This window comes from Meriones unguiculatus, chromosome 10 (genome assembly GCF_030254825.1).
Source record: "Meriones unguiculatus strain TT.TT164.6M chromosome 10, Bangor_MerUng_6.1, whole genome shotgun sequence".
In the NCBI taxonomy this organism is placed as follows: Eukaryota; Metazoa; Chordata; class Mammalia; order Rodentia; family Muridae; genus Meriones; species Meriones unguiculatus.
In genome coordinates, this window is record NC_083358.1 from 92,101,222 (window position 1) to 92,115,432 (window position 14,211).

The 14,211-nt window shown below is 39.0% G+C and overlaps 1 protein-coding gene and 1 long non-coding RNA gene across 7 annotated transcripts in view; one reads left to right on the top strand and one right to left on the bottom strand.

Annotated features, from left to right (window-relative positions):
* LOC132656924 (uncharacterized) overlaps positions 1-5,665 on the bottom strand; it is a 32,953-nt gene extending 27,288 nt beyond the window's left edge. For both annotated transcript variants that reach the window (XR_009594744.1, XR_009594743.1), the window contains exon 1: positions 5,454-5,665. This is a non-coding gene — a long non-coding RNA (uncharacterized LOC132656924). The remainder of the gene's footprint in view (positions 1-5,453) is intronic.
* A 175-nt stretch (positions 5,666-5,840) lies between these two features.
* Rnpc3 (RNA binding region (RNP1, RRM) containing 3) overlaps positions 5,841-14,211 on the top strand; it is a 37,448-nt gene continuing 29,077 nt past the window's right edge. For all 5 annotated transcript variants that reach the window (XR_009594740.1, XR_009594739.1, XR_009594741.1 and 2 more), the window contains exons 1-6: positions 5,841-6,174; positions 8,011-8,058; positions 9,238-9,356; positions 12,361-12,444; positions 12,797-12,908; positions 13,633-13,701. Coding sequence is in view for 1 of the 5 variants with exons in the window: in XM_021663788.2 (XP_021519463.1) it covers positions 5,983-6,174; positions 8,011-8,058; positions 9,238-9,356; positions 12,361-12,444; positions 12,797-12,908; positions 13,633-13,701 (624 nt within the window). In the remaining 4 variants the exon portion in view is untranslated. The remainder of the gene's footprint in view (positions 6,175-8,010; positions 8,059-9,237; positions 9,357-12,360; positions 12,445-12,796; positions 12,909-13,632; positions 13,702-14,211) is intronic.

Consider the following 14,211-nt stretch of genomic DNA (forward strand, 5'->3'; position numbering starts at 1 on the left):
TTGGTATTTAAATCTCAGCAGAGAGATGACTTTTAGGAGTCCTTTACTAATGGCAGAGAAGAACTTGCAAGTCCATCTCCTTTTGTTTGTGACAGCAGGTGGGATAGCTTGTGAGGGTCACACCTCTTCCTCAGGCTCCTTGTGCAAATTAACCTATTGTTCTGAGGTGTTTTACTGGCTGAAAGTAACTCCTCACAATAAAAGAGGTCAGAGGGCTGGAGGCAGAGGAGGGGCAGAGACTTAAGACTTGTCTGCCTTTTGCTGTGGCTGTCGTGTCTGGACCTTTAAAAAGTTTCCTGTGTGCTGTGTGTTTATTTTATTAATATTAATCCTCACTCCGGACTCAAGAACCGTTCGACTCTGCCTGGGTGGCTTCGGCAGAAAACTCAGTCAGGTAGTGACTCCAACTATAGCTGTTGTATCAGATGTGGTGTTCTTATTTGATCAGATTAAAACATTTCCTGGTATATGGTATGCAGTTATTGATCTACCAATGGCTTTTTCTCAGTACCTACTTTTAAGAATAATCAGAAGTTATTTGTTTTCAGTTGGCAATGCTTGCAGTACACCTTTACAGTTTTACTTCAAGGATGTGTTAACTCTCCAGCACTGTGTCACAATTTAGTATGAAGGGATCTTTGTCATCTGTCCCTTCTACAAAGTATCATACTTGTGCACTTTGTTGGTTGGACCAAGTGGGCAGCAGGTAGCAACCACTTTGAACTCATTGGTATCATATATGCACATCAAAAGATGGGAAATAAATTCAAGCGAAATTCAAGGGTCTTTTATTTCAAGTGAAATTCTTAGGAATTCGCTGAGTTAGGACTATGCACTGATATTCCTTCTAAGGTGAAAGATAAATTAGTGCACTTGGGCCATCCCTCCACCAACATAGAAGCACAGTATTTAGTGGTCCTACTTGGATTCTGAAAGCAGCATATTCTTCACTTGAGTGTGTTACTGCAGCCCATAAACCAAATAATTTGGAAAGTTAATAGCTTTGTGTGGGGCCTGCAAATGAAGAAGTTTCTTCAACAGGTCCAAGCTGTTGTGTAGGCTGCTCTAACACCTCTATCATATGACCCAGCAGACATGATGGTACCTGAGGTGTCAGTGACAGAGATACTGTTTGGAACCTTTGGTAGGCCCTTAAATATGAAACACAAAAGAAACCTTTGGGATTCTGAAGCAAGGCTCTAGCATCATCTGCAGACTATAATTCATTTGAAAGTCAGTTCTTGGTCTGCTTTTCGGCCTTTGCAGAAACTGGTTGACAAAAGCTCACTAAGTTACCAGAAACCTGAGCTGCCCATCCTAGATTGAATGTTATCTTGACCCACCGAGTCATAAATTAGGATGTGTACAGCAGCAATCCATTATAAAGAAAGAAGTGGTATATATATGATTGGGCCTGATGATGATTATGTGCAAATCTCTATGATTTCTACTCCCATTACAACATAGTAGGCTGCCAAGTATGTACCTAGAGCCTCATTGACTGTGCTCTATGATCTCCTGACTAAGGAAGAGAAGACTAAAGCATAGGTTACTGATGGTTCTGCACATTATACAAGCACCACCCAGAAGTGGACAGAGGCATCATTACAAACTGTTTCTGGGACAAACCTGAAAGGCATTGGCAAAGGGAAATCATCACAGTGGGCAAAAGTATATGTGGTTTTGGGGAAGGATAAATGGCCAGATAGGTGATTGTTCACTGATTCTTCAGCTGGAGTCACTGAATTTGCTCGAGGGACAGGAATTAGAAAAGAACTGTTTGTTAAATTGGTAAGAAAGACATATGGGGAAGAAGTATGTAGATAGATCTCCTCAAGTGGTCCATGAAAGTGAAGATACATCCTATGTAGACACTCATCAAAAGGACTAGCTGAAGAGGAGTTCAATAATCAAGTAGATAGGGTGTCCTGTTCTATGAACACTTGGGCTCTTTCTCCAGCCATTTCTGTCATTTCCTAGTGAGCCCGTGAACAGTGGCCATGGTGGCAGAGATGGAGGTTATGCATGGGCTGGCAAGATGGGATTCCACTTAACTAAGGCTGACCTGGCTACAACAACTGCTGAGTGGCACATCTGCTAACATCAAAGAGCAACACCGAGTCCTAGATATTGCACCATTTTCCATGGTGACCAGCCAGAGACCTGGTGGCAGACTGACTGCATTGGACTGCTTCCTCTGGGGAAAGGAAAAATGCTTTGTCCTTACCGGATTACATACTTATTCTGGTTATGCATTTGCCTTTATTGCATTTAATGCTTCTTCCAAAACCACCACTCATGGCCTTACAGAATGCCTTATCTATAACTGTTGTTGAAAATAATAGGACTATTATTATAATAGGGCTTATAATTATTGCAATAATTATTATCCTGCTACCATATTGATGAAAGACATAGGTACTTGGTAGATTTTTTTAAATAAGCCTGTTTCACCTGGGACTGGACAGATATTAACCCCCTAAAGTACCTTGTTATCTCCCAGTCCCACACCCCATGCCATTTGCTCTAATCATTCCTATCTGGGCTACTACCAATCCAAAATAATATAAATATTTGCACATGTTTTCCATTTGGGCTTCCTCTCTCCAGCCATGCTGAGCCTCAGAGTAAATTCCTCCTGGCCATGTAGTTTTTCCTTATGCTAAACCATGGCAGTCTCCTTCCCTCTTCTCCTCTCTTGTACCTCTCGCTACCCTTCCTGTGATCTTTCTCTCTTCCAAGCCGACAAACCTTGCCCATGCCTAACTTACTTTACACTGCCCAGATGTAGGCTTTTTATCTAGCCATTCAGGGATAATTTTGGAGGCAAGGTTACCCAGCATTGCTTGGGGTACGTGATAGCGTGCTTATAAAAGACAGCAAGCAGACCTTGGGTTGGAAAATAATTAACAGTCAAATACAAAGCACCAGACCATGTTGTAGCACATGCCACCAGATACTCCATACAGTATTGCTCTCACCAAGAAACTCACTTTACAACAAGAGATGTATGACACAATCACCAAATCCACTGGCCTAACCAAGTTCCCTACCATCCAGAAGCAGCTGGCCTGTCAGAAAGATGGGATGGCTTTTTGAAGACAGAGCTAGTTACAATGGGAATTAGGTTACAAGAGCCTGGAGGGACAAGGCAATGTCCTCCAGAAGGCAGTATAAGCTTTGGATCAGTGTCCAATATATGGTATATTTTCTCCCACAGCCAGGATCCATGTATCCAAAAATAAAGGGGTAAAAAAGGTAATGGTTTGTCTCTCTATCACCCCTAGCAGCCCAGTAGGAATTTTATTTTATTTTTTTCTTCTTGTACCCAGAACTTTAAGGTCTGTTGAGCTAGAAGTTTTGGTTCTAGAGGGGCCAGAATTCCTGCTAGGAGACACAACAAACATTCCATAGAAGCTTAGACGTCTCCCTGGCCACTTTGGGCTTCTGATGCCCTTAAGTGAACAGGCAAAGAAAAGAATAACAGTGTTATGAAGCATGATTGATCCGATTACCATGGCAAAATTACCTCTCCACAATGGAGGTAACGTTTATATCTGTAGTGCTTGAGATCCTTTATGCTGTCTGTTGGTTCTACCATATCCTGAGACTAACATCAATAGAAATCTACAACAGCCTACTACAGGCAGGCTGACAAAGGACACAGAATCTTCAGGAAAGAAGGTATGGGTCACTCCTCCGTTTAAAGTGCCAAGACCTGCTAAGGTAATTGCTCAGGGTGGAGGAAATACAGAATAGGTAGTAGAGGAATGGAAGAATGTAGTTATAAATACCAGTCAAGGCCATGGAACCAGCTGCAGAGACAAACATTATAACAGATAGGAGTGTTTCATATTTTTTAAAGAATGTGTTTGTACAGTTATTTATAGGTTCTCTTCCCCAGTTTCTTTATCATGTGACATAACATCAATTAGGATGCTATTACATTTTAGTTTGAGATAGTAAAAGAATATCCCTTATTTGTAACCTATTCTAAATTTGCAATGTATTTTTGGTTGTATGAGGAATAATTATATCATGTTTGGTGTAATTATGAACTGGTAAAATATTTAGTGAATTTGAGGTTGTACATGGGATAGTTATATCGTGTTTAGGCAGTATTATTATTATCATTTGGAAATTATGACATGAAATGATTGTGTGTCAAGCTATCAAGGGGTAGACTTGTAATGGCTATTCTTGTTTGTCAGTTTGACTACATCTGGAATTAACTAAAACCTAAAAGTAGATGGCACATCTGTGAGGGTGTTTTGATTAATTCGAAGTGGGAAGATCTACTTCTAATCCAGGTCTTTGAGGGAGAAAGACACACCTTAAATCCAGAGCTAATCTGGGCCACACCTTCTGGCTATATAAGCACATGGATGAAGGGAGTTTTTGCTTGTTGCCTGCCTGCTCTCACCTTGATACCAAGTCCATTTCTTCACTAGCATTACAGCTTATTTCTTTGGGATTCCAGTGTATACTGAAGACCAGCTGAGCCCTGTGGACTGAGCAACTCCTGGATACATTCATAAGCAGCCAGTGTTGGATTAGCTGGACCACAGCCTGTAAGTCATTCTAATAAATCCCTTTCCTAAATATAGAAAGAGATTCTTTCTATAAGTTGTTACTCTAGAGAACCCCGACTAATACACTAGCAAACAAGCCCCATGGGTCTGTTGATCTTCACCTCTACAGCACTGAGATTAGAAGATCAGATCATCATGCTCAGCCTTTTTTAAGATTATAATATAATTACAATGATCAGCTTTTACAATATATATATTTTGGGTTCAAATTCAGGTCCATCTGCTTTCAAAAGAAGCCTTTTTATTGACTGAGCTCTCTTCCCAGTCCTAAAAGTAGACTGTTTAAAAATCAAAACAAAAACCAAAATGAGTATGTGAGCTGGGTAATAGAGCAATAAAGGGAAAACCAATAGATGATTACAAAATGGAATACTTTTTGGGAGAGGTAGCTCCATTAGGCTTAACCAATGAGAGGTAGCTCCATTAGGCTTAACCAATGCAAACACTCAGCTACTTAAACACAGACGCCATTTTTTTCTATTAGATTTGAAAAGAATTTCTAGATCAAAAAGCACATGTACACTCTGAGAAGGTAAAAAATTAAAATGGGCATGTGGGACTGGGGTGTATTTTTCTCACTAGTAGTGCTAGGGCTACAAGTCTGTTTGGAGCTGTGATTTCTGGTTTTTGTCCAGATGCGTTTTTTGAAAGTTGTCAAGGATAAGGTCTATTTTAAGAGATACCAAGTTAGATGTAGAAGGCCGAAAGAGGGCGAAAATGGCTACTGTTGAGCAAAAGTTGGTGATCAAGAATAAAAATAAGTGCAATATGCCCACATATAGGATAGTTCATCTAACAGCGATATCTGCCAGTCGTACGGGGGTTAGAAGAGAATTTACATACACGCATATGTATGCTTACACTTTTGACAGTATTTCTTCGCGGAGGTCCCCAATTCTGTTTAACCTTGCCAAGGACTTTCAAGGCTGTCAACTGATAATGGTGTGTCCTCTGGCCAACACGGCTTCGTCTTAGGACTTATGTGTTTCACCACTCCTAAATGCTAGGAACACACTTTGCACTTCCAGAGAGTTCCCAGGGAGCAACAGTCCAGCACACTGTTCCTCAGGACTCGGTCCTTGGGACGACAGCCTCTCTCTCAGGACTGACGTTCCTCTTTCTTCTTCCATTAGATCCATGGCCTGCTAAAGTTGGCGTCACTTTTCGGCCCCTGTGCTGTGCCTCAGCGACTTTAAACCCAGCAGGACCACTCCACGGTCAGAGAACCTAAGCCTCGCGCCCCGGAGGCCATTCTCGCGAGACCAACTCTCGCGGTATTTCTCTGGGTCCAGAATCCTTAGCGCGAAGCGGACTTTCGTTCAGCTCAAGCTCTGTGCAGAGACGCCGCAGTTGGCAGCGAAGCCGGTCTCTGGTCGGTTCTGCGTGGAGGATGGCGGTGCCTGAGCCGCCGCTGCCGCTGTCGCGGGGAGGCCCAGGCTCCGCTGCGCTCTCGCCGCCCCGGGGAGACCGCACCCTCCTCGTCCGGCACCTGCCGGCCGAGCTGACGGCCGAGGAGAAGGAGGACCTGCTCAAGTACTTCGGGGCGCAGTCGGTGCGCGTCCTGTCGGACAAGGGGCGCCTGGTGAGCGTGCACACCTCGCGGGGGTCGGGGCGGGCCGTACTGTAGGACCTGGCCTGCGGGGACGGGCCAGACGGTCTGCGCGTGCGCAGCTTGTGGCGCCGGGCTGTGATCGCGCAGTTAGGCGGAAGCTACCAGTTGGACTGGACGCCTCCCCTTCCAGTCCCCCTCCTTCCTCCTTCTTCACCCATACCCCTCCCCAAGTCCACTGATAGGGGAGGTCCTCCTCTTCTTCCTTCTGATCTTAGTCTATCAGATCACATCAGGAGTGGTTGCATTGTCATCTTCTGTGGCCTGGTAAAGGCTGCTCCCCCATCAGGGGAAGGTGATCAAAGAGCAGGCCAGTCAGTTCATGTCAGAGACAGTCCCACTTCCCATTACTATGGAAGCCACATGGACACTAAACTGCCATGGGCTACATCTGTGCAGATGTTCTAGGTTATCTCCATGCATGGTACTCGGTTGGAGTATGAGTCTCAGAAAAGATCCCTGTGCCCAGAGGTTTTGGTTTTGTTGCTCTCCTTGTGGGGTTCCTGTCCTCTCCAACTCTTGCTATTTCCCACTTCTTTTATAAGATTCCTTGCACTCTACCCAAAGTTTGGCCATAAGTCTCAGTATCCGCTTTGATATCCTGCAGAGCCCCTCAGAGGCCCTCTGTGGTAGACTCCTGTCCATTTCCCTGTTTTCTTCCTCCTCTAATGTCCATCCTCTTTGCCTTTCTAATTTTTTTTTTTTGAGGGAACTAGACATTGTAGATTTTTTGACAGTCATAAAAACTTCCTGAAGTAGTCTTATGGGAACAGTAATATGAGAGTTGAAAGACCTTTTGTAATGCTCAAATATTTTTTATGTTTGTTTTTTTTTTTTTCCGGGCACAAAGATACTATTATTAGTAAGTTTATGCCAGATAGTCATCTATGATGGAGCCAGACACCGATGGATTTTAATTTTCAGTATGCTTTAATAGTATAGTCAAAGTTGAGAACTGCTAATAGAAGACCAATTTTGAACAGAACGTTATGTATTCCAACAAATGCAAATAAAAAACTCTTTGTCTTAATCTAAGTATACTAATGCCATCTTGGGTCAGATTGGTCTAATAAACAACTCAAACTTATTAATGTAATTTGTTTCACCTTTTAATGATGGTTTTAAAAACAGAATTTAAATTAAAAATTAGACTCATTGAGACAAATTACAAAAATAACGCACAAAGAGAACATTAAATTTGAGGGGTGATTTCACTGTTAGCAAATGCTTTTAAATTTTATCTTGGACTGTATAGAATGAAATTTTAACATCTTTGGGCGTGATGAAAAGTATTCAAGATGTTTATATGTTTTAAGATTGATCCTTTTTGAAATATGGAGAGGTTTTAAGTTTTTACTTTTAATTATGTATATTTGTGTGTGTGTGTGTATTGGGTGTGCAGGAGTGTAGATGCTGTAGTTACAGGTGGTCATGAAGCTGCCTTGCATGGCTATTGGGATCCCAAAGAGGTCCTTTGGAAGAGCCCTACTGACTTTTACCACACACCCATCTCTCTAGCCCACAGTAGCAGAGATTTTTGAAGTTGTGTTTTGTTGAACTGTTTGCTATTGTAAAACATCATGTTTGTCCTTGTCCACTTATGTTTAAAGGCTGAAGAGCTTTTATGTCCAAGAACTCTAACCCAAGAAAGAGTCAGAGTCACTAGATTGAAACTAGTAATCAGTTAAATAGTTAAAAATTTCCATCCTTTCTGATAATTTTAGTAAAATATTAAATTTTTTAAAAGGTTACTTTTTATGAGAAACTTAAATCATATTGGAAATAATATATACCTTAATTTTATTTCAGAAACATACAGCATTCGCAACTTTTCCTAATGAAAAAGCAGCAATAAAGGTAGGTTTTTTTTCTTTATTACTGAAGCTTTCAAAGATTTTTTATCCAATCTTAGGACAGAAGTGGGAGTAATAGTAAACGGTCATTTTAAAAGCAAAATTATTTACATTCCAAGAAACTCATGTTTGACACAATGAATGTTGTGTTTAAACTTAGCTATTATTTCCAATGGTACTGTATTATGACTGCAAATATTTAAAACATGGAAAGACTCCAAAATCTGAATTCCAATTCCAGACATTTTAGATAAGAGATATTAAACTCTTTGCATCCATATTTTGGATTGTAATTGTCTGATTTTATGTGATATTATTAGGGAATATAGTTCATGTTGAATAAGCCTGTAAAATGTATAACACTTTCCTTCATAATGTCTGGAGCAGTGCTTCTGAGCCTATGTGTTGAATATCAGACACCCCGAATATCAGATGTTAATTAATTAATTAATTAATTAATATCAGATATTGATTCATAAAAGTAGCAAAATTATAGTTATAAATAATAACAAAATTTAGTGGTTGGGAGTTATATGACATGAAGAACTGTATTAAAAGGTCACAGCATTGGGGATGTTGAGAACCGCTGCTCTAGAGAGTAAAGAAAAGACTTGAGAGGATGGATTTAATAAATGAGTTTAACAAGCTAGATTTAGATAAATATATAGACAGTTAATTTGTGATGACAGATGCAAAGTGGAGCATATAGGAGAATGTCCTGATGATAGGGAGTATAGTTCACAGCTCTCATTAGTCTCATTTGTCTCAAAGTAAAAGGTGAAGTGTTATTCTAAGTGAACAGGAGAAGAAACAGCGTGAGGCAGCATATCAAGGAAAACAGAAAACTTTCCTCTTAAAAGAGTAGTGCAGTTTAAGCCGAGATTGTGAAATATAATGATCAGGTCACCTTGAGATTTTATGTTTGTAGTTAGAATTTAGTGTGACCAGAAAAGAGATTGTTTGTTTTGTAGCTATATTCAGTGTAGGTACAAGCAGAATTAACATAGGATTGGAGTCAGTTCAATTTCACTTTATTAATATAGAGTGCTTTGGTAAGAAGTAATGAATGATAAAATACCTGGAGATAAGATATAACTAAGGAAATATTTGTAATATTAATAGTAAAAGAATATAAATTTTGTTCTTTTAGGATGACTAATAAGCTTTTTTATTGTACCTAAAGGCATTGACAAGACTCCATCAGCTGAAACTTCTAGGTCACACGTTAGTTGTTGAATTTGCAAAAGAGCAAGATCGAGTTCATTCACCATGTCCCACCTCAAATACAGAGAAAAAGAAAAGGTATGTAGACATTCAGGTTTTCCTCTCATTTTGAAGTATGAGTGTGTTTCACTCATTTTTGTAGTTATTGTGTTATTGATAAAGAAAATAAGTTGAAAGCATAATGAAATGTTTTATCAGTAAGTTTTAAAAGTAAAGCAGTATTTTTGCTTCTAGTTGTGCTGAGGACTGAGCCTTAAAAGGTTAACAAGTTAAGTGAAAAGGTGCAATGAATGGGGTTCTGCATTAATGGAGGAAGAGCAACTACATGTTAATTATCCATTATCCAAAATGTTTGGGGTAAATAGTATTCAATGTGATTAATATCTTTGAAGTGTTATTCCATGCCTAGAAATTCCCTTGTTTCACATCTGCCTTGTACACATTTCATGAAGGTAATTTATATAATATTTTCAGTGTGTCCATATTTTGTGATGTGTTACTTGAGGTTACCAGTGTAATTTTTTAATTTGTAGTATCACGTTGCCTCAGAGTTTCAGATATATGATTTCAGATTTCAACTTGTAGTAATACCACTCTTTAGAAATTATTATAGAAAATTAATAGCTTTTTTTTGATGACCTCCCATTTTCATTTAGTCTTTATTTTGTATAATATTTTGTGGTGTGTCTCTGCATCTGTTTCCATCTGCTGTGGAGGAAGCCTCTGATGATGACTGGATAAGGTGCTGGTCTATAAGTATAGTGGAATATCATCAGGAGTCATTTTATTAAATTTTTATTTTTTTAATTAAATTTTTTTTTTTTAAAGACCAGCAGTGTTTGGTTTTCTCCTAGGTCTCTGGGCTATCTAGTCTTTGATTGTTGGTTACCCAAACAGTGTTAGGCATGTACTCCCACTCTCGTGGAGTGGGCTTTAATCAGACATTGCTTGGCTACTCCCATAGGCTCTGTGCCATCATTGTCCTAGCATATTTTGCAGGCAGGACAAATTATAGGTAAGGTTTTGTGGCTGGTTTGGTGTCCACCTTTTTCTTTTGGTAGCCTGCAGAGTACCTTCCCACACCAAAGATGGGAGAATGTAGGTACTATGTAGGCACCAGCTTGACTTCCTTTTTTCCTTGTCCAGTGAGTTGTGTCTTTGGCAATGAGATTCAGCTGTCTATTTGTGAAGAGTAGTCCATTGTCTCAGCGACAGCCTGGGTTATTTATATGGAATTTCCAGGGACTCCAGTGGTTAGCAGCTCAATTGAATGTAACCCATTCCTGCCACTGGAAGCCTTGATTGGTGAGAAGAAATGGCCAAGGGAGACTCCATGACCCTCATGAACAGGGTACCTCATTAGTACTACTGTCTTAGTTTGTGTTTTCATTGCTGTGAAGAGACACCATGATCAAGGCAATTCTCATAGGGGCAAACATTTAATTGGGGCTGACTTATGGTTTTAGAGGTTTAGTCCATTATCATGGCAGGAAACATGGCAGTATACAGGCAGACATAGTGCTGGTGGAGCCCAGACTTATACATCTTGATCTAAGGCAGTCAGGAGGAGACTGAGTATGTTTCACACTGGGCCTAGCTTGAGCATTTAAGGCTTCAAAGCCTGCCTCCACAGAGACACTTTTCTTCCAACAAGTCCACACCTCCTCCAACAAGGCCACACCTCTTACTAGTGTCACTCATTGTGGCCAAGCATTTAAACATACGAATTTATGGGGCCATACCTAAACAAACAACCAGTCACCTTCATACATTCCAGGAAGTTTCCATTGCACTAGGTTTTCACACTACCCCCCAAGTGTCTCCCCAATTCTAGCTGTTTCTCCCCCAACTCTCCCTCATTCCTTTTTTTCTCACAGCCTTCTTCATCTCCAGTCTTCTGCCCCTAGTCCCATCAAATCCTTCCCCATAGAGCTCAGGGAATTCCACCGAAGAGGAAGCAGAAAGATTGTAAACGCCAAGAAGGGGATAGGGGACCCCAAGAGAACAAGGTCCTCTGAATCAACTAAGTGAGTTATGAGCATAGCTCACAGAGACTGAAGCAGCAAGCATAGGACCTGCACAGGTCTGTGCCAGGTCTTCTTTCTATATATTAGACTTATTAGCTTAGTGTTTTTATGGGACTCCTGACTGTGAAAATGAGTGGGTCTTTGACTCTTTTCCTCCTGGATTTGCCTGTCCAACTTGGATATGAAAGTTTTTTGCTTCATCTTATATTTTTGTCATGTTTGCTTATCTCTTAGAAACTTGTTCTTTTCTACTGAGAGCTAAGAAAGAGTGTGGAGCCAGAGGGCAGGGAAGGTGGAGGAAGAACTGGGAGGAGTAGAGGAAGAGGAACCTATAAACAGGATATATTGTATGGGAAAACAGTCTATTTTCAATAAAAGAAAAACATGAAAGAAAGTAAAGAACAGTATTTTAGATCCAAGCCATGACTTTACAGTTCTTTAGCCTTTGCAGAGATTTTACATTAGTTGATGTCATTTCTTTTCTTTACTCTTCTCTTCTTTCTTTCTTTCCTTTTTTTTTTTTTTTTTTTTTTTTTGGTTGAGACAGGGTTTCTCTGTTGCTTTGGCTGTCCTGGATTCACTTTGTAGTGCAGGCTGGCCTTGAACTTAGAGCAGTTCACCTGCCTCTGCCTCCCTGAGTGCTGGGACTAAAGGCTCACACTACCACGCATGGGTTTAAATCCCAACATCTTATTTAAGAGGTGAGGCTGAAAGAAGTAAGGCACTGCAAGTCTGTAATTGTGTGAGAGATGCATATTGAAAAAAAATTGAATGTCCCAGTACCCTTATAACATATTATTTTAGTTTTCTTATGATGATTTGGAATTACGATACGATGTTCATGCACTGGATGTGAACTCTAAGTGTAGGCAGTAAGTAGAGTTCAGTTGTACTTTTCTTTCTCAGCAATGCTTATTTGAGAAGTCTTTTAAAGTTTCTTTAATGGAATTGTATTCATAATGCCATGTTTGAAAATATTTTTCTTTTCTATATCCATTTTTTTTTTTTTTTACTTTTTTCAAAGATAAGATTATCTGTGATTCTGTATGTTCTAGGTTGGATGACACTGTGGAAGATGATAAAGAAAAGAAGGAACCTGACCTTTTAACAATAGAGAATGGAATTGCACCAAATCACGGGTTTGCATTTTTTTTTATATTATTCTGCCTTTGTTCCTGTGTGTGTACATATATTGTGCATACATATTATAAATAAGATAGTTTTTAAAGTCAGCTTTTTAATATGTCATGTGTAAAATGTGCTGAATAAGCATTTTAAGGTATTAGGTTTTTTTCACTGTCTATTTAGGTGTTCAAGGCTATAAGTGAACTGATAAGCAATTCTTCCATTTTCTTTAATAGGAATATTAAGGAATAAGGTAGATTTATGACTTTCCAATTTTGTGTGTTAATAGATTATCTAAAATGAGTCATTGATAAGGAATTATTAAAACTTAATAAGCATGTACCTTAATTTATTTTGTTTTTGTAGGTTAACCTTTCCTCTAAATTCATGCCTCAAATATATGTATCCACCACCTTCAAGCACAATCCTTGCAAATATAGTAAATGCTCTGGCAAGTGTCCCCAAATTCTATGTACAGGTATGCAGAATCAACTTAACTTTTGCTTATTGTATGAGTTTATAATTTGGTTCCTTAGATACTGTTTTTATGCTCATACATATTTATTATTTACAAAACTTAACGAATTCCAGACAGGCAATGTTTTATGTAATGTTTTAAATGAAGTGAACTGTTACTACAAATACAGTATAAATGGATGTTGATAGAGGGCTACATTGGGAAATATAATTTGTTATAACTGTTATTGAGTATAGCATTGACTTTGAGAAATCCTTAAAGGTATGACTGGTAACAACTGTTTGAAAAACTTGACAGTAATGTTACTTCTCAGAAGTATAAAATACAGATGGTACATTTTTTCTTTATCAGCGACAATTATATGAGAACATTTTCAGTAGGTTTTTTAAATCAATAATTGTAGAAATGTCATTGTTGGAGGATTAAGGTCCTGAGATATACTGACGCCTTAATTAATATACTAGTGCCTGAGAGGACTTTGGTTTTTACTAAGTTAATCAAGAGTGCTTTTACATGGTGGGTGTGTAGTACAGGCCTTCAATTCCAGCATTTAGAAGGAAAAGGCAGGAGGATCTCTGTGAGTTAAGGTCAGCCTGATCCACATAGTGAGACTATTTCAAAATAAAAAAGATGTTTTTTCCAAAATACTTGCATTATATAAAATATGCACGGTTAATCATGACATTAATGCTATGTGACTTTTTAAATATTTTACCATTTTAAGGTGCTCCATCTTATGAATAAAATGAACTTGCCCACACCATTTGGACCGATTACTGCACGACCTCCTATGGTAAGAAATTTTTAGAATTTTTACAAGCCACAATTTTCTTTCCTGAGTTTTACAAGTTTTGCAACAATTTTGTAGCTACTAATAGTAAAGCTGAGAACCAAAAGTGGAAGAAAGTGGGACTATGAAAGAAATGCTTTCATTAATAAAGCCAAAATTTCTTCCAGTCACTTGGTGCCAAGTATATCATCCTGTAAATATAAGATAATTGTATTTAATTAAGTGAATTATCTAAAAATTTCATTGCTGTGCTTTTGAATCATTCTCGGACCCAAGTTGTCTTCACTATCTGCCTATCTTTGTTGATTAGGACATTTTGCAGATCAGAAGCAAAGAAACGATTATATGTAGACTTCTTATGCTCTTATTCCACGGCCTAATTTACAGGTTGAAATACAAGGTGTCTTTGCAAGTTTTATATAGTTAGATGGCCAGGGAAAGTAGAAAACAAAACTGTTTTCATCTAGCAGTTTGTCATCACAGATATTACCTGATTATAAACTGAGTTTATAA